General features: G+C 33.4%; 1 protein-coding gene and 2 long non-coding RNA genes across 3 annotated transcripts in view; 2 read left to right on the top strand and 1 right to left on the bottom strand.

Annotated features, from left to right (window-relative positions):
* Window positions 1-1,093: 1,093 nt before the first annotated feature.
* LOC122135716 lies at window positions 1,094-3,512 on the bottom strand. Its single transcript, XR_006153647.1, has 4 exons — window positions 3,384-3,512; window positions 3,244-3,304; window positions 1,376-1,478; window positions 1,094-1,284 (listed from the first exon to the last, which is right to left on the bottom strand). It is a non-coding gene; the product is annotated as an uncharacterized LOC122135716 (long non-coding RNA).
* Window positions 3,513-3,899: 387 nt separating this feature from the next.
* Window positions 3,900-4,347, top strand: LOC122135715. The gene is made up of 2 exons (XR_006153646.1): window positions 3,900-4,040; window positions 4,138-4,347. It is a non-coding gene; the product is annotated as an uncharacterized LOC122135715 (long non-coding RNA).
* A 5,548-nt stretch (window positions 4,348-9,895) lies between these two features.
* LOC109101297 (transmembrane protein 117) overlaps window positions 9,896-21,104 on the top strand; it is a 54,280-nt gene continuing 43,071 nt past the window's right edge. The window contains exons 1-2 of the mRNA XM_042714981.1: window positions 9,896-10,065; window positions 15,680-15,988. Of these exons, the coding sequence (XP_042570915.1) occupies window positions 10,032-10,065; window positions 15,680-15,988 (343 nt within the window). The 5' untranslated portion in view covers window positions 9,896-10,031. The remainder of the gene's footprint in view (window positions 10,066-15,679; window positions 15,989-21,104) is intronic.

Here is a 21,104-nt window from a genome sequence, read left to right as displayed (position 1 = left end):
AGCTAGCTGCAACATCTTTCGTGATTTCTAACTTGAGGTACTTAAAAATAACTAAAACTGAAATAAAAATTAAAACAAATTATTATAAAATTATAATAAAATGATAAAAACAACAAAATTACTAAAGAACTAAAACCTAAAACTGAAAGAAAATTACTAAAACTTTAACTAAAATTTTTAAAAAAATGAATCAAAACTAAAAAATTTAAGAACAAAATTACTAAAACTAAAATAAAAACGAATAGAGACTATATAGAAATTAACAATACTTAAGATGACAACACAATAAAATTATTAAAACTTAAAAATGAATAAAAATGGCAAAAATGACAAAAACAACAAAATTACAAAATGTACTGAAAAATAAACCTGAAATAAAAATGAATAAAATTAAACATTAAAAATAAAAATAAAAATGACAAAAACAAAACAAATTTACTACAACTTTAACTAAAATGATTAACCCTAACCCTGTCTTTTTGCATTATTGACTCACTGTTTTCCTAATTAATGCTGTTCAGTTGATTTGACACAATCTGTTTTGTTTAAAGCGTTATATAAAGGAGACTTGACTAAAATTATAAAATGACTAATGACTAAACAATAAAAATAAATAAATAAATATAAAAAAACGAAAGAACAAAATTACTAAAACTAAAATAAAATTGAATAGACACTAAATAGACATTAAAAATACTAAAGAAGACAGCACAATAAAATTACTAAAAAAACAAAAAAACTTTGAATAAACAAAAAAATAAACAAACAAAATAAAAAAAAATAAAACTAAAAAAAAAAAAACTAAAGACATTAAAAACTAATAAAAATTACAAAAACAAAACAAAATTAATACAACTTTAAAACTTAAATGTGAATAAAAACTATAGATATTTAAAAACCACAAAAAAGACAAAAACAATAAAATTTGCAAGACTTTAACTAAAACTTAAAAATAAATAAAAAACTATAGATATATACTATACACAACAACAAATTTACTAAAACTTTAACTAAAATTAAAATTAAAATATAAAACATAGAAAAACAACTAATTCAAAATAATTATACAGTCTGAATGTCTAGAGTCTGGATTACTGCTTCACTGCTCTAAGAGTGTTTTTCATTAGCGAGCGCTAACGATGCCACACAAGCTGGCCTGTTGTCTGTGGATCAGGAGACGTGGCTTTAGGGTGCAGCGATGTGCTTGAGGTTTAGTACCACACACCATGATTGAACCCCTTCGACCCTCTCTGAGGTGGGCAGAAACCGTCCGGGTCACTTGTGCTAGTTCAAAAACCCACATTAAACTGGTCAAACACACTTACACTTCACATAATAAATCAAAACAACATATTTATATGTTTAGAATATTCACATTTGCATAATGCCAACATGTTTGGCTGTATAACCACTAGAGGTGGAGATTTTGATGGCTGATGTTGATACCAGTATCTTGAAAGAACAGGAACGTCTTGATTCTGTAAATGCAAATACAGATCAATATGATTTAATGCATGCTTTCTGAAAATAAATTGACTTGATTTTTTTTTTATCCTCTCCTCCCTCTCTCCTTTTCTTGTACATCATTTATATATTTTTTATGACAAGTTGTTAATGTTGTCATAAAGTTCAGCACATATTTTCATTGAAAGCTGAAAGATTTATTTTGATTTTACTGGTTTTATCTGCCAGTTAATCTGTTGTTGGACAGATTTGACAACTTAGTTATCAGTATGTGTTAAAAACTACAAACATGGCAGATGTGCAAAAAGAGTACATACTTTAAGGGTGTAGTATAACCTGATGACCACCCTGAATAAAATAGAAGCTGCACAGCAATGTGGTAGAAAGTAAAAAGCATAATAAAGACCTAAGCAACTGCTCAGCAATACCTTTGAAACCGCCTACAGTATCCTGGAATCATGGTAGTGATTTTTACAGAAACTTAGAGAAAGTACAAATCTAATGTGAGCAAAAACGTTTAAAAAAAAAAAAAAAGGAGGAGTAAACTGCAGAGCAACATACTGCAAAGAAGCATAATAAAAAGTAAAAACCACAAAAAAAAACTTCTTAGCAACACCCTGGTAACCACCCAGAATACACTAGAAACTGCATAGCAATGTGGTAAAAAGTACAAAAAAAAATCACTCAGAACACCTTAGAAACTACATAGCAACCACTTACAACACCCTAGAGTCGTGATGGTGAATTATGCACAAGCAAACAGCACTCATATGTTCAGAAAATGTACAAATCTAATTTGAGTACTCAAAAAAGGAAACTGCAGAGTAACATACTGCAAAGAAACATAGTAAACAGTAAAAACCACATAAAACACCTAAGAAACTGTATACATTAGGAATGCGCCGATCTGAGACTCATATCAAAGGTCAAAGGTGGAAAAAGGTGCCTTTGTGTCCCAGCCATTTTTGGGCTATTTCATGAAAATAAATACATTTTTCACAAGAAAAAACAAAAATAACGACTTTGTTCAACAATTTCCTCTCTTCCATTTACATTTACATTTAATCATTTAGCAGACGCTTTGCCGCAATACCGCTTTATCAAGAAAATTTCCTCTCTTCCGTGTCAGAGGAAGAGAGAAAATTGTAGACATACACGAAACAGATAAACTCTGTCAGAACGACGTTCCTGCGCCAGCAGTCGTGGTGCTCTCGTGAACGCACGTCAAAGACCGACATGGAAGAGAAGAAATTGTTGATGATTCTGATCACACAATTCTGATTCTGATTCTATTTTTGTTTTCTTTAAGTACATAAAGTATTCTCGTAGCTTCATAAAATTACAGTTGAACCACTGATGTCACATGGATTAGTTTAACGATGTCCTTACTGCCCTTCTGGGCCTTGAACGTTTTCAGTTCCCTTGTTCTCTATGCAGGGTCAGAGAGCTCTTGGATTTCATCAAAAATAGCTTAATTTGTGTTCTGGAGATGAATGAAGGTCTTACAGGTTTGGAACAACATGAGAGTGAGTAATTAATGACAGGACTTTCATTTTTGGGTGAACTATCCCTTTAATGTGAGGTCAAAGAAAATAAACTGCACTGGTATCGTATCGGATTGGTGTCGGAGGTGAAGAAGGCGGATCGGAGCATCCCTAGCCCTGGCAACCACAAAAAATAACCTAGAAACTGCATAACAATGTGCTAAAAAACACGCATAACAAATGAGCAGAAAATGTACAAATCTGATTTCTTTAAGCCTATTTTTCAAAAGCTCACCGCTGCCCTCTATATGCAGGTGGGGAAACTACAGCATGTAGGGTGCTGAAGTTTTGAGTGCCTGAAATGTCAATTAAAAACAATTCAATTAAAATAAGACAAGTAAATAAATAAAAAATAATAAAAAACAGCACATTTACCGTGGTATTGTAGTGACTGCGGGCTGTTTTTAAATGTAAGCCGCCCCTAAGCATCAACAAATCCATCCCAGGTGTTCAGCTTGACTTTTTACAGACAGGAAATGACATCACAGATGCACCTGGAGCCCATCTCAGTCCAACTTGCCATCAGCGCAGTTTCTTTCTCACCACCAATATGATTAATCCAGTTACTTTTCTACACAGATGCAGCCGTGTAATTATTTGTTTAAAGATATAAACGAGCTGAAAGCCCCTGGAGTGGTGTGTACATTAAAACTGACAGATGTGTATAAAACATCCTCTAATGCGCGAAAGCCAGGTGTCTGGAGTAAATGGGCCGCTGCGGATGTCTCTGCGCTAAAGCAAACACTCCAGCTCGTGTAGGCTTGGAATCGTTAGAGTAATTATATGTGACATGATTCAGGGTGCATCCTGTTTTCTGGGTTCTTCTGCAGGTTTTCTCAATGAAACCGGCGGGTTTATCCCGTCTGAAGACTACAGATTACGAGAGAATATCTTCCATGCACAAGAGAGAAGAAGAGAAGAAAAACACTTTCTCCTTCACGTTTCACAGTCTATCTCATTCACTCAAGCTGTTTAAAATGAAAACAAAGACCTTCAGCACAACAACCTTTCAAGAACATCTTAAAATTAAAGGTACTTCGGTGCTTCTGAAGCCTGAAAGCACAATGAATAATCAAAAAGCATGAATAATCTTTTCAATCAAATGACTAAATAACACTCTCTCTTACAGATTAATCATGCAATCTGAAGGATTCATTAAACGCATATCCATGCAACTCTCTCGAGGACCAAAAGTGTAATTGCATATCTTAAAATGACTCTATTTTGCTCTTTTCCCGCTGATTTTTGGAACTTTTTCATTGCAAATTATAAGAATTTATCATTAGAAGAAAAACTTGCACTGGAACTGCCATAAAACCCAGAATGATTCAACTAAAAATCACCAGTAACCAAAAATACTACTTTAATGTACACCTTAATATTTCCGTTTAAAACTAATAAAAAATCCCCAAATTATGAATGGAACTCTATGCTACCCGAAGCAGTAATTGCACTGTTCATCAGTTTTCTCATTTTGAGACAAGGAAACTCAATTCTATTGCGCCACCTAGCGGTCAAATATAAACACTGCAATGGCCTCCTGTTGGTTTAACTATAATGGTTTAAATCCATTGATTTCAATGAATCATAAATGACATCAAATGGGGAGAAAATGAGATATAATAACTTAAGTACGTACATAAAAGTCATAATATAAATAATAATAATTATCCATTTTTACCAACAGGTATCAAGTTACAGTATTCCTTCATTCCTCAGTATTAAATCATTTACAATGATCAGTGCATTTTTATGGCATCTTTGATTTCACATTTGAAAGCCAGTACAACAGTTTGTACAGTATAAAAAATAAAAAATAAAAAAACATTACGCTTATGGAGAGTCCCCGTAAACCACAAATGCATGTGTGTGTGTGTGTGTGTGTGTGTGTGTGTTATCATGGGCTTAAAGCTCAATCACTTATCAGACATTTGCATCAATTTAATTTGAGCAATAATATTTTACATACATTCATTAAAAAGAGTGCTTCAGTTCAGAAACGAATTTGCATATTTTAAGCTTAAAATGCTTATTTTAATTTATTGTTTATTTTCATTTCTTTTAACATTTATTTTGTTTTTAAATTTATTTTACATATTTATTTTATATTTTTATAGTGCGTTTTCATGTTATTTTATATGTATTTTTTAGTAAAATATATATTTTATAAATTAATATTCATTAATATAAATTATTTGTTTTATGTATTATATAATGTATAAAAATGTGATATTTAAAAAGCTGTTTTTCTTTCATTTTGATGTTTTGGAAACTATTTATTTGAATGATTGTATTTAAATATTTATTTATAGATATTTTATAATTAATAGTTTTTCTTTATATTTATCAAATCATAAGTGTATACAAATGTCATATTTGAAAAGCCATAAAAATGTTTAAAAGAAAAAAAAGATTTTATGTAAAAAATATTAAAATACATATATTTTATTAATATATATTTATTGATATATTTTCAGGTTCTCTCTGAGTTGGAAGATCTTCATCTCAAGCATGATCTGCTCGAGGTAAATCTCTATTTACTGCACATTCCTGTTGAAGTTTAGCCACACATTTCACAAAACACATTTTTCATGACCAAGTATGTCCCAAGTGAATCTCTCCAGTATTATGTGATAAAGAACAGTGCAGGCAATGATTTAAATGCTTTATTTTTTTCTCTAAAAAACCCAAAAACAAAGTTGTACACAGACGAGTATTGAGCCGTCTGTACTCACACACACACACACTCACACACACACACACACACACACACACACACACACACACACACACACACACACACACACACACTCACACACAAATGACAAATGACAGTAGATACTCCCTGTGACCTGTGTTCACTTTGACCTAAAAGAGAACACAATCCAGTTTACCCGTGTGTTTCCATCTTCCCTTTTTCAGCCCAGAAATACACCTCAAGCCACAATCAGAGACAAAAACATTGTAAAACAAAACAACAGAACAACATTTGCATAGAAAGATGAGCATCCTGTCACAACATTCATACCCAAAAAAAGAGTTTATGTTGTAAAAAAAAAACAAAAAAACAATGAGTTTGATCCATCAGATGTTTGGTAAAAAAAATTTTTTTACATTTTATATATGTATATATCAGACTGGATAAAAGGAATGGAGGAGGTTTGTGGAGGTCACGTCTTCAGCAGTAACTACAAGCTGATTGTCAGTTTGGCACTGTTTAAAATCACTAAAGCCTTGCACGATATGTTTTGAAGATTAAATGCACCGCGGAGGTTCCTGGATAGTTCTGCAGGAAGTCGTGAGAGTTGACTGATGCTCGTCCGCTGCTGCTGTTAATCGTCTTTTAATAAAAGATCAGCATTTATCTGAAATAAAAAGCCTTGTAACATAATACACTCTACCATTCATGAGTTAGTATCATTATTTTTTTTTTTTGGGGGGGGGGGGTTATAGGGGGGGGGGGGGGGGGGGGGGTGGGGGGGGGGGGGGGTTATAGAAATTAATACTTTTATTTAGCAAGGATGCCTTAAATTCATCAAAAGTGATGATAAAGACATTTATAACATTACAAAAGATTTCTATTTCAGATAAATGCTGTTCTTTTGAACTTTCTATTCATCAAAGAAACCTGAAAAAGGGTACTCAACTGATGTTCGACATTAATAATAATCAGAAAGGTTTCTTGAGCAGTAAATCATCATATTAGGACGCTGTAGTGAAACACAGCACAGAGCAGCTGCGTGTCGCACCGGTGAGCGCTCCGGAGACCAGGCGATGAAGATCCACTCGTGTCCCAGGCTGTTGCTGGAGTCCAGGCGGAACAGGACCTAGCAGGGCAGCTCTCTGTCCAGCACAGGAAGCAGAAGAGCGTCGTAGTCTTCCTCCCAGCTGCGAGCGGCCGCTCTGGTGAGGCCTACAGCCAGCTCCTCTGAACGCACACGGGTCACTCATGCCTCTGTCTCTCCGGGCGTCAGTGCTGAGGTGTGTGCTTCACACCGTTCTCGATCACGATCTTCAGGAGTCTGTGCTGTCCGTTCCTGGCGCTGCCGAATACATCCTTCAGCTCCGCAGCAGCTGGAGACGGAGAGCAGACGTGTGCTCAGAGACAGACACACAGCAGTGCAGTCAGAGTCAACCGAAGCACCGATTCTTCTTCATCTGCTGATCTGTTATTCTGAGAAAACGGGAAGCTCGTGTGTAGATTTGAGGTTCACATTTATATTAATATCTAAAGTAATGTGTATGATGCTCTGACCGGTTACTCATATAAACCGGTTTCACATAAACTGCATATAATAATAATAATAATAATAATAATAATAATAATAATAATAATAATAATAATAATGGTGACGATGGAATCAGCGTTGTTTTAGTATTATTGAGATACTAATAGTTCGGAAATATTTGAATTAGTTTTTATTTTTATATTTTGTTTTCATTTTAATTTTAGTTAAAGTTTTAGGAATTTTGTTGTGCATTTTTGTCATTTCTAATAAATAAATATCAATCTATTTAGTTTTTATTTTGGTTTAATTTCTACAGTATGTCTTTTTTTATTTATTTTTACATCAAGTTAAACTAAATTAGAGTGATAAATGTTGCCTTGGCAACTAACTTTAATAAGTTTTTAACTTCAGTTAACTTCTATATTAAATAAGAAATATTTTAAATTAGCTTTTATTTTTATATTTTGTTTTCATTTTAATTTTAGTTAGTTTTAGGAATTTTGTTGTGCATTTTTGTAATTTCAAATATATATATATATGTGTGTGTGTGTGTCTATATAATAAATACATGTATATTTAGTTATTATTTCAGTTTCATTTCTATAGTTTTTTGTATTTTGCTTTTTTTTACATCAAGTTAAGCAAAATTAACATTATAAATGTTGCCTTGGCAACTAAGGGTAATAAGTTTTTAATTTCAGTTAATTTCTATATTAAGTAAGAAATCTTGTGAATTCTTTTTTATTTTGATATTTTTATCATAATTTTAGTTAAAGTTTTGTTGTGTTTTTGTCATTTTTAGTATTTTTATGTCAATATAGCTTTATTTTTTATTTCAGTTTTCGTTATTTTAGCACTTAACATTAAACTAAGAGAAATGTTGCTGAGATTAAAAAAGTTTATATATACACATACATACATACATATATATATATGCTTTCAGTTCTATTATCATTAGAGATATTACACGCATGCTCGGGTTCTGTACTGTAATAAATACATTAGTGAGGCTGGTTTGTTTATTAATGGAGCGACTCAAGCATGCTGGAGCTGGAGCTGTATTCTGTCAGGTGCAGGCAGATATTATGGGATGCGTGCCTGTGCCGCGGATCTCTGTCCATCAGCTGATGCGCTCTGTCGTGGAGATGATTCTCATCATAAAGCTCAGGTCTGAGTCTCGCTCACTCTCCGAACAGATGCTGCTCTTACCCTGAATCCCCGTCTGATGAGACATGTCTGGAGACCTCCGTCCCGGAAGAAGGAAGGAAGGAAGCTGTGACGTCACGTGCCGAAACGAGCTGAAACCTTCATTCTCACTTTTAAGAATCTTATACCCTTATACCTCTCTCCATATAGGTCTTCATATTTCCTATCTTCACTTTCAATGCATATCGTCTCTTTACAAAAATATATTTTACCGTATTTTCTGTCTATTTATTTATTTTTTGAATTAGCAGAATGTCCAACGTTGATTTTTCATCAGAATTTCCATCTGATTGTGTCAGTGCAGTCAGATCTATATATATATATATAAATGAAAATGGAAAAAACAATACATCAATCTAACAAAATTCTAATTCAAAATATTAACAAAATCTACTGTATAATAGTACATACTACTAAAATATCACTCTCTGAATCAGATTAAATCTAGATCATGTCCAGCTCATATCGTATTTCACAAGAAAAAAAAAGTTTATGGTATTAAAAATCTTTTTTATACGAGTTTTCTTATACTTCTTTTTTTAACTTTATGATAATAAAATCGTTTTCATTAACACAATATAATAATAAAATTGTTCTATCCAGACACAATTATTAATATTATTGTATTATATTATTCATATTTTAATTATTAATAAATGAAAATAAACAATAGTAATAATCATTTTCACCACAACAAGCATGACATAAAATAAATAAACAAATACATATTTTAAATAAATAAATAAATAACAATAACGGTTAATAGGAGCAGTAGGAATAGGAGTAATAATAAATACAAAAATAAATAAAACGTAAAATATATATATATATATCGTATATATATATAATAAAACGTAAAAAATATAGAATTTTTTAATATATATATATAAAAATATAGAATTTTTTAATATATATATATATATATATATATATCTATATATATATATATATATATATATATATATATTATATATCTATATATATATTAGGGCTGTCAAATGATTAATCATGATTAATCACGATTAATCACATCCAAAATAAAAGTTTTGTTTACATAATATATGTATGTGTACAGGGTATATTTATTATGTATATATAAAGTACACACACATAAATTATATATTTAGAAAATATTTACATGTATATACATTTATATATTTATATTCTTATAGTTTTATATTATATATAAATATATTTAATATATAAACATAACATATTCTTCTTAAATATATACATGCTGTGGTGTATTTATATATACATAATAAATATACACAGTATACACACATATATTATTGAAACATTATGCGTGGGATCAAAATATATCCTGCATTATAAACATTTAACAAACCAAAAAAAAATAAAAATACCAATCCAAACAAAAGTCCTGTAAGAACCTATTGGGTGAAATGAGAGAGAGAGAGAGAGAGAGAGAGAGAGAGAGAGAGAGAGAGAGAGAGAGAGAGAGAGAGAGAGAGAGAGAGAGAGAGAGTCTGTTGTGCTCTGTGCGCGGACGCGTCACATCAGACGCGTTGATGAGCGGCGCGCTGTGGATCGTCACTGATGGAGGAAAGTCAACGCTGATGCGACGATGGACTCTGAATCTGAACCACACGACTGTCTGCGTAAGACCCTTCACATTATTGTGTGTGTGTGTGTGTGTGTGAGAGAGAGAGAGAGAGAGAGAGAGAGAGAGAGAGAGAGAGAGAGAGAGAGAGAGTGTGTGTGTGTGTGTGTGTGTGAGTGAGTGTGTGTGAGTGTGGAACATGCTGGAATAAAGCGCTCGGACGCACGTGCTGCTGATCAAGCGACGCGATCGTCCGCACACATCCACGCGCGCGCTTATTTGTTTCTGAGATTGATTGATTTGACAGAAGGAAGAGTTTCAGTGTTGCGCTGGAAGCCATGAATGTAAACAACCAGTCCACACTCAGAGAGAGAGAGAGAGAGAGAGAGAGAGAGAGAGAGAGAGAGGGAGAGAGAGAGAGGGAGGGATGGATGGATGGATGGATGTTTGTTTTTATATCATGCTGGTTTTCCGTCTCTCTGTGTTTCTATAAACGATCTGAATCACTGTCTTCAAGCTCCAGCCCAAAATAATAAATGTTACTGGGTGAATTTCCTAAAATCATCCAGGTAACATAACACCAAAAAAAAAAAAAAAAAAAAAAAAAAAAATTTTACATAGATCTTAAACACAACCTTGCAATTCTTCATTTCTACAGATTCAACAAATATGAACTTTACAATAACTATCTATCTATCAATATATTAAAATGTAAAAAAATAAATATTATAAATATTATATAATAATAATATTAATAATATAAAATAAAAGATTAATATAATACATCTAAATAAATATTGATTTTATATTATATTAACATCTGTTGTATCTGGGTGATTTCAGGTCTCACACTCTCTCTCTCTCTCTCTCTTTCTCTGTGTGTGTGTGTGTGTGTGTGTGTGTGTGTGTGTGTGTGTGTGTGTGCGCGCAAACGTGTTGAGTGAGTGAGGTGCGTGGATGGAGAGTGTGTGATGGCGTTGTAAGGTACGAGTGTTTGAAAACTCTTTCTAGCTTTTTCTATCTTAGTAAGGGAGGTGGTTGTTTTGAGGGAGGTTTTTACTCCCAGTCGGTGTGCCGCAGAGGCAGCGCAGGTGCGGAGGAGTTTGGGAGTTTCTAACGGTGTCATGGTGTGAAAATTGATGTTACCGCAAGTATAGTGTAGTCATGGGAGTGCAGTATGGTTCATGAGAAGTTTTGTCGGCGTCGCGAATGCAATGAATGAAGAGCTGCGCGTGTTGTTGTTTGTTTTGGCAGACGATCGAATTGGCGAACTTGTTAGTGGAGAGTGGGGTAGAGATTGGTGGTATTTTTACCTCAGTGTTGCCTCTTTCTACGCCGTCTAAAAGAGTAACTTTATCAAATGTGCCACCATTTATTAAGAACGAAGTTTTAGTTGGAATGCTCGCTAGGTATGGAAAACTGGTCTCTTCAATTAAAATGATTCCAATTGGGAGCAAGTCATCTTTGTTGAAGCATGTGGTGTCTTTCAGGCGTTATCTTTACATTGTATTGAAAGATAACACTGAGGAACTTGATCTGACTCTAAATTTTCAGCATGAGGAATTTAATTATGTGATATATGCCACTATTAATACAATGAGGTGTTTTGGTTGCGGTGAAAATGGACACCTGATCTGTGCTTGTCCAAAAAGAGAGGATAACATAAATAAAACGGCATCAGTTGTTAATTCAGAAAATGTAACTGAAGTGCAGGGTGAAATCGCAACAGCTGTTGCGGAGATGCCGGGTCCAAGTAGGGTGTTGGTTGCTCCAACATTGGTGGAGAGTGTCTCTGAGATTATAGAAAAAGAAATTGTTGAAGAAGTCAGTGTAGCTGCAGCTGAGAAAGAAGAGGTCATAAGTTCCCAGAGGATAGAGCAAGCAGAATGTGTTTCAGATGATGGTAGTATCAGTGAAAATGAGACTGGGGTAAACCCAGAAGATGGGGGTTCCGTGTTGGAAGACAAAGAATGTTTTTTTAAAATCCCCCAAAAAAGGAAGTTATTGGAATGCCCTGCTGAGAAAAAAGCAAAACGAACAGATGATATTCACATTAGCCAGACTGACACTGAGAGCGAAAGTGACATGTCAGAATGTAGTGTCACTGTTAGTCTTCCCCAAAGCGGTTTCTCTAGCCGTACGTATACTTCTGGAGATATTAAGTCCTTTTTGAAAATGACGAAAAATATGAAAAAGGTCAAACTAGAGGAGTATTTTCCAGACATAATACGGTTTATTGAGAAGGTAAAGATTTTTAGAAGTGAAAGTTTTTTCAACAATCAAGAGGTTTACGGTCTGAAGAAAATTCTTATGAAATTAAGTAGTCAGTCAAGTGGGCCCGGTGAAATCAGCCAGAATGGATAATTTGATGCATCTTTTATGGCTTTTGCTCTCTTTTTTATCCTTTATGGGGGAAATAAATCTTGCTTCCTTGAATGTTAACAGAGCAAGAGATTTTAAGAAGAGAGCTCAAGTATTTGAATTAATGAAACATAAGGAAATTGATGTGTTGTTCGTACAAGAGACCCATAGTGATGTATCAAATTCTGTAGAATGGGTTAAAGAATTTGATGGATTAACGATTTTAAGCCATTATACTTCATTCAGTGGCGGAGTTGCGGTGTTATTCTCTAAAAACTTTACTCCATATTCCTATAATGTAGGAAACAATTAAAGGAAGGTTGCTGAAGATCAAAGTATGCTCCAACTATGGCTTTGGAAAGAATGATTTTTTTGAACACTTTGGACGATGTTCTAAATGATTGTAACAATGATGAATTGTTAATGTTAGGAGGGGATTTTAATTGCACTGAAAATGTCATAGATCAGAATCATATGGAACCACATATGCAGTCAAGAAAGAGGCTAATTCAAATGAAAAAGTCTCATAGCTTAATTGATATATGGAGGAATTTCCATGGTACTCAGAGACAGTACACTTGGGCTCACGCTCATGATAATCAGCTATCGCTGGCAAGGCTTGATAGATTCTATGGCTTTAAGCATCAATTAAGTATGTTTAGAGAATGTTCAATTAGTCCGGTTTGTCTTTCTGATCACAACTTGATAAAATGTGTTGTAGCAATAAGTTTTGTGAAATCAAAAAGTGCTTTTTGGCATTTTAACAATAATTTATTATGTAACACTTTTTTTAGAGAAGTTTTTAAAGAGTTTTGGACAAATGCTAAATCTATGAAAGCTTCTTTCTTAACTTTGCAACAGTGGTGGGATTTTGTGAAGATACAAATCAAACAGTTGTGTCAACAATACACTCACAACGCCACAAGAGACATAAATAGCTCAATGAGTGTATTAGAAGAAGAGTTGATGAAGCTACAGGAACTTGCAGAGTCCACAAAAGATGGCATTTATATAGAGCACATAAAAAATAAAAAGAATTTGTTAGCTGATATGTTAGGTTGTAAAACAAAAGGTTCTATCATTAGATAACGTTTCCAAAGTGCAGAATTAATGGATGCTCCTTCCAAATTATTTTTCAGTTTAGAAAAAAAAAATGGTCAGAAACAGTTAATTCATGCCTTGCGGTCAGAAAAAGGGTTTTTATTGACAAATCCTTCAGATATTAGAAAAAGAGGTGTACATTTTTATAAAGATTTGTACAAAAGTGAAATTTCAGAAGAACAAGAAGGTATTTTGGATTTTTTTGAAAATTTACCGCAGATAACTAATAATGCAAATGTGGAAATTAGTAAAACTTTGAGTTTAGTTGAGCTTGAAAATGCCCTTAAAAAATGGAAAGGCACCAGGTATTGATGGCATCACAACTGAATTTTATAAATCTTTTTGGGTAGAAATAGGTCCAGAATTGGAAACACGAAGTGTGATACACCATGGCGAAATGTACTTAATCTTGCTGTCAATGAAACACCAGAATGGAGAGCCTTGTATAAGTCACCATTAGTCAAAAAAACTGGGGATTTACAGTGGAGAGTGTTACATGGTGCTATTGCAGTAAATGCTTTTATCTCCTTGATAAATTCTGAAGTGACTGAGGGATGCCCTTTTTGTTTGGAGAGAGAGACTATTTTTCATGCGTTTATGCACTGTATGAGGTTAAAACCCTTATTTGATATCTTGAGAATTTTTTTTGCTTCTTTTGATGTGGTTTTCTCAATGAAAGTGTTCAGTTGTGGGTTTAAATATGTGAGAAAAATCTGTGTCAATTGTTACATTTCTTGTTGTGGCAGGCAAAAATGGTGATTTATGGCACAAGAAAAGAAAAAAATTAGCAAAATGTTTGCAACAGTTTGGCAGCAGTTTTTGTAAAATTAGTCAAATGTAGGATTTTGATTGATTAACATTATTATAGATTAATGCATGATCTTTTATCTTTTGAGGTAATATGGTGTATAAATAAGATCCTTTGTGAAATTGTTGAAGAAGAGTTGTTTTCTTTTTTTAAGTTTTTTGTTTGTTTGTTTTTAATATTAATGGTGTTGTTTGGCAGTTTGTAATAGTGGTTTTTGTGAAGTAATTTGTAATAAAAAAGGTTTTGAAAATCAAAATAAAATATCTCTCTCTCTCTCTCACTCACTCACACTCACACTCACACACACACACACACACACACACACACACACACACACACACACACACACACACAAACACGGGTTAAATGGGTCCAGCAGCACATGGTTTCTGAGCAGTCCAGGTCATATTTCATAACACATAAACAGAAAGAATTGCAGAAATGATTATGTTCCTAAAAACACACTGTAGAAAAACAGGAAAGGCACTCATCATTTCATGGACATTTCCTTCAACCGGCGCAGTGCACAACTCTATACAATCTGCACAAGTCAGATAAAACACCGGTGTAAAATCAATTCCATATTAACATAACACATTGAGCACTAGTTTCCTGAGCTTTCTTAGTGTGTAGACTTAGCTTTCTTCATAAACTATATAATTTTATTTATTTGAACAATTAATTATGAGCTGAAATGTGACCTGAATTTATTATTATTATTTTTTTAATATCAGGCTTTAATTTTATCATTTCTGTCTTCACTTACATTTTAGTTAAGTAATTTTGTAGTGTGTTTTTTGATTGTTAGTTTTTAATGTCTACATAATGCATTTATTTATTTATTGTTATTTTGAAATACATGAAAATTAGAAATATTGACAACTAGCTGAAATAAATTACTCTTTTTGAAATGATTATTTGTTTTTGGTATGGAAGCCTGTTTCTGCCACTGAATAAAAAAATAAATTAAAAAAGTTTATTGCAACTTTTTATCTGACGACTTCTCTCAGAAGTGTGAGTATAAACTTGCAGTCGTGAGGCAAAAAAGTCAGAATTTGTGAGATAAATTATTATAATTATATTGGTGAAAAAAAAAAAGGTTTCAGTTGTAGTTAGCTATAATTATCCTGCTGTCTAAATGATTAGTTCATCCTAAAATTACAGTTGTGCTACCTGAACCTGCATGACTGACTTCCTTCTGTCGAACACAAAATAAGATGCTTCAACAAATGTTCACGCTGCTCTTTAAAATACACTGAAGACAAACAGTGAGCAGGACAAAATACACAGTAAAAGTATCAGAAAGTGTCTCTTTTATTGTGTTCCACTGTGATAAGAAAGTCCTCTGGGTTTGTAAGAAGACGAGTCAGGGATGATTCAAACATCTGTCTGCTGTGTTCAGGAGGATGGTGTCGAGGTGTCCTCCGACGGATGGAGATCAGCGCCGGCTTCCGCTATTATTTCCAGCACCCTTGGTCTCGTCTGTTGGTGGCTTACCTGGTCACCTTCTTCAACTTCCTGGTCTTCGCCGAGGACCCGGTGTCTCACAGCCAGACGGAAGCACACATGATGGTGGTGGGAAACTGCTTCTCGTTCGTGGTCAGTAAATATCCCGGAGGAGGATGGAACGTCCTCAAAGTCCTGATGTGGATCCTCGCCATCATCACGGGCCTCATCGCCGGGAAGTTCCTGTTCCATCGACGCCTGTTCGGTACGTCCGGGGTTTTATTTTTAGATTATTTATTTATTGCTCTCGTCTAATGGCTCATATGGATTACTTCCCATCAGAGGAAGCGCAGATCTTTAAGTTCAGGTTAACAGCACATGACTGTTCTGACTCGTGTGTTTACTGTCCAACCAGATGTTTTATGATTATATGTTTCCATAAATTTAACATAACGTAATTTTTTATATATATATATATATATATATATATATATATATATATATATAATTACGTATAATTTAGTTCATTTATTACAGGCCATTTATATATTTTATATTAATATTTAATATTTTATATGTGATATATACTGTATTTATGTGTGTGTTTGTATACACATAAATTATATATACTATTTAATATACTGTATAAATAGATATTTAAATGCATATTTAAATATGTAAATATATATTTAAAATATTATAATATTTTTTATTTAAATTAATATTTAAATTAGTTTTTTTTTTTCATTAATACTTTTATTTGTCAAGGATGTATTAAGTTTATAATTTATAATGTGACATTATGTCTTTTTGGACATAATGTGATTTCTATTTCAAATAAATGCTGTTCTTTTAAACTTTCTATTCATCTGTGAATCCTGAAAAATAAAATGTATCACAGTTTCCACAAAAATATTCATGTTTTCAACATTAATAATAATCAGAAATGTTTCTTGAGCAGCAAATCATCATATTAGAATGATTTCTGAAGATCATGTGACACTGAAGACTGGAGTAATGATGCTGAAAATACAGCTGCGCATCACAGAAATAAAATTACAGTTTAAAATATATTCACATAGAAAACAGTTATCATCTGATAAATGCACCATTTTTAAAAACAAATCTATCTTCAACCAAATCAATGGTGAGCAGAAAAGACTTCTTTCAAAAATATTAAAAAAAATTACTGATCCCAGACCTTTGAACTCTAGCTTATGTATATACAATATATGTTTTTATATAGATATTAAATATGAATAGATGAGAAAAGACAAGAGGTTCTCATAAGGAGTTGATGGAGTGTGTGGTTTTATTTCCTCACATCCTCATCCTGTTGTCATAAATACTGCAGGTCCGTCATCTGAATCTGTGCTCATGGAGTTCATGAACAAAGATCCGGGCGGCACACGTGATCTAACATGAGAGCACAGCTGAAGACACGCACAAGACATCCATATTTCATTAGATGTGGCAGGACCGAGGCAGAGCTGCTTTATTAATGATGCTCTAGTCTCGCTCACTGATGTGTGCTGCGCTCAGAAATGACAGGATCAGACCACAGACCGTAACTATATCTTCTGAAGTTTAAATAATCGTTCTAATTCTGTACGAAAAGGGAAGTCCACGTTGCAGTTATAATGATAACGACAGAGGTTCAATATCAGTGGAATCACACATACAGTACAGGTCAAAAGTTTGGAAACATTACTATTTTTAATGTTTTTGAAAGAAGTTTCTTCTGCTCATCAAGCCTGCATTTATTTGATCAAAAATACAGAAAAAACAGTAATATTGTGATATATTATTACAATTTAAAATAATTGTTTTTAAAATTTATTATACTTTAAATTATCATTTATTTCTGTGATGCAAATCTGAATTTTTAGGATCATTATCACATGATCCTTTAGAAATCATTCTAATATGATGATTCATTATCAAAGTTGGAAACAGTTCTGCTGCTTAATATTTTTTCAGAACATGTGATACTTTTTTTAGGATACTTTGATGAATAAAAAGTAAAAAAAAAAAAAGAAGCTATGTTTTAAAAATATAAATATTTTGTAATAACAATATACACTACTGGTCAGTAATTTGGGGTCAGTAATTTTCTTTTCTTTCTTTTTTTTAAATAAAATCAATACTTTATTCAGCAAGGATGTGTTAAATTGATAAAAAGTGATAGTAAAGAAAATATATTATTAGAATATATATTAGTAGAATTTTTTTTTTTTTTTGAATAAATGCAGTTCTTTTTAACCTTTTATTGATCAAATATATTAGACAGCAGAACTGTTTCCAACACTCATAATAATCATCAGAATATTAGAATGATTTCTAAATGATCATGTGATAGACTGGATGTTACATGTGACACTGAAGGCTGGAGTAATGATGCTGAAAATTCAGCTTTGCATCACAGGAATAAATAATTTTTTAAAAGTATTTTCAAATAGAAAACTATTATTTTAAGTTGTAATAATATTTCACAATATTACTGTTTTTTTCTGTATTTTTGATCAAATAAATGCAGGCTTGATGAGCAGAAGAAACTTCTTTCAAAAACATTAAAAATAGTAATGTTTCCAAACTTTTGGTCTGTACTGTATATATTATTTTATTTCAAGTTTTATTGTGGTTTTAGATTTAGTTTAACTAATGACCCTGATATGCATTTAATTCTTTAAAACTGACAGTAGAGACATTTGTTACAAAATATTTATATTTAAAATAAACGCTGGAGCAATGGCTGGTGAAAATTCAGCTTTGCATCACAGGAGTGAATTACATTTTAAAATATATTCAATTATAATACTATTTTACAATGTTACGGTTTTACTGTATTTTTGATCAAATAAATGCAGCCTTGGTGAGCAGAAGAGACTTCTTTCGGAAACATTAAAAGTCTTACCGACCCTAAACTTTTGTGCATTTTCATTTGGGAATGCTTTTTTTAAAACGCTCTTGTGTGATTTCAGCGTGTCGCTTTTCATCATCATCATCCACGTCTGCTTCCCCCGGCACCAGTCAAGAGGTTTTCTGTTTCTCAGGCTGGTTTTAATGTTGAATTTGTTGAATTAAACATGTTAAAGTGTGTTAAATGGAGCTGAGAGTACCACAGTCTGAAGGCATGATTAAATAAAAAATTAAACCATCTTAAAACATTCATTGAGGCGGTGCGATTATGAAGAAATCTGAGGAGAGAAGATGATGTTCAGGTGTTTCAGTAGATGGCAGCAGAGTCAGTGAACAGAGCTGATGCTCTGAGATCAGTGAAGCACTGCTTTAGATTTGCATATTGATCTTTCATGTGATCTTAGTGACTAAAAATTGAAGAATTAAAGATGTTTGGTTAATGCAGCAGCCCCAAAATGCTTAGGAAATTCTGTCTGTCAAAATATCACCGCAAGTGTCTTTTAAAGATGCACAAATCAAAACACTGACAGTTTGTTTGGTTTGAAATGCTGACTCAGTAGTCTGTACATGAACTACTACATTTATTAATCTGCTAAAAATCACCAGAAGAGAGAAGAGCCTGCAGCGTTTCAGACTCTTGATCACTCAAGTGCACAAACACTTTTTTATGAAGCGATATAAAAAGAAGAATTGGGAAAATCCCTCTTGAGCTTTTGATATTAATGTCCTTCATTCATCATGAGAGGCAAATATGTGAAGCATTGTGCAGCAAAATGATCTGCTGAATAAAGGCACTTTGTAAGACTAAGTCACATTTCAATGGGCTATTCTTTCTTTTTTAAAGCAGGTGCACTGATTGTGATTTTAGTAGTATTTACATAAACTACCGATCACAGGTTTGGAATGATCACGATTTTTGCAGTAAAAACAGTAAAATTATGAAATATCACAATTTAAAACAGCTGTTTTCTATGTGAATATCTGTTAGAATCTAATTTATTAATTTATTTCTGTGATCCTTCAGAAATCATTCTAATATGATGATTTGCTGCTCAAGAAACATTTCTGATTATTATCAATGTTGAAAACAGTTGTGCTGCACAATATTTTTGTGTAAATCATGATTCACTACCATTTAAATGTTTGGGGTAAGTACTTTTAATATTCAGCAAGGATGCATTAAACTGGTCATAATTGACAGTTAAGACATTTAAAATGTTAAAAAAGATTTCTATTTCAAATAAACTGTTCTTTTGAACTTTCTATTCATTAAAGAATCCCGAAAAAATAAAATGTATCATGGTTTCCACAAAAATAATAATCAGAAAAATTTCTTGAGCAGCAAATCATATCATATTAGAATGATTTCTGAAGATCATGTGACACTGAAGACTGGAGTAATGATGCTGAAAATACAGCTGCACATCACAGAAATAAATTATATTAACTTGCAATAATATTTCACAATTTTACTGTAATTTTGATGAGCAGAAGGGACCTAAAACCCCTGATTATTCCAAACTTTTCCATGCATGACAGAGAATCAGAAACACCTGTACACGCTTCCAGTCGAGTCTCGCTCCCGCTCAGACAATGAAAGGCACATCAAGCCTGATTAATCGATGTGACCGCCGTTTCCATGGAAACCGCCTCCGGAGACCCGGCTGGGCTTTGTGCGGCCGCCGAACCCGCGCCCAAATCGCCTGTGATGAATGAGTTTTGTCCCGGTTTGATTCTGCCGAGACCCGGTGGAGGTAGTTAGTTAAGAGCAGCACTGAGGCGGCCTACATTCACCCAGCGGGGCCACGGGCCCCCGAGGGCCTCCCGACACTGTTTCTAGCACACATTATAATGAATGTTGCACAGATGCGAAGAATCATCTTCACCAGCCCTAAATTACTGCCGGTTGTATTTATATCCGGATCGTTTTGAGGCCCTATAAGAGTATGCTTTAACCTTAAAACTCATCTTTTTGAGAATGAACCGGCCACCTTTGGCCTGCTAATCTGCTGGTGTATATGAGGAAGTGCCGCAGTCATTATTTTTCCTGTTAACTGGCGTGGAGCTGCAGGTCTCTGGTGTCCATGGACTCGATCTTCAGTGCTGCAGTTTCCTCACAATGCACCCCCACGCTGCGATGATAGTGAACATCAGTCTGGACATAGACATTAGATAGATGCACATAATGAAGGTTGAGGAGCTCAAAGACTCAAGACGGCTGTAAAAACTCTCTGAGGAAACAGTTTTCACTTCAGAAGAAATAAAAAGACCCAAATGCGTCACTAGGCGTCATCCAGTGAGAGTCTGGAGTTATAAAAAAAATGTGGAGCAGCTCAGAGCTTTTGATGAGAAATGTTTGACTTTTGATTGCAGACTTCGGTGTCTTAAGCAGATGTTGAGACATTGTTGAGATATCTTCTGAAACTCTAGAGGAGATACATGTGAGGTTATTGAATCAAGAT

This window comes from Cyprinus carpio, chromosome A25 (genome assembly GCF_018340385.1).
Source record: "Cyprinus carpio isolate SPL01 chromosome A25, ASM1834038v1, whole genome shotgun sequence".
Taxonomy (NCBI): Eukaryota; Metazoa; Chordata; class Actinopteri; order Cypriniformes; family Cyprinidae; genus Cyprinus; species Cyprinus carpio.
This window is presented reverse-complemented; position numbering and strand designations above follow the sequence as displayed.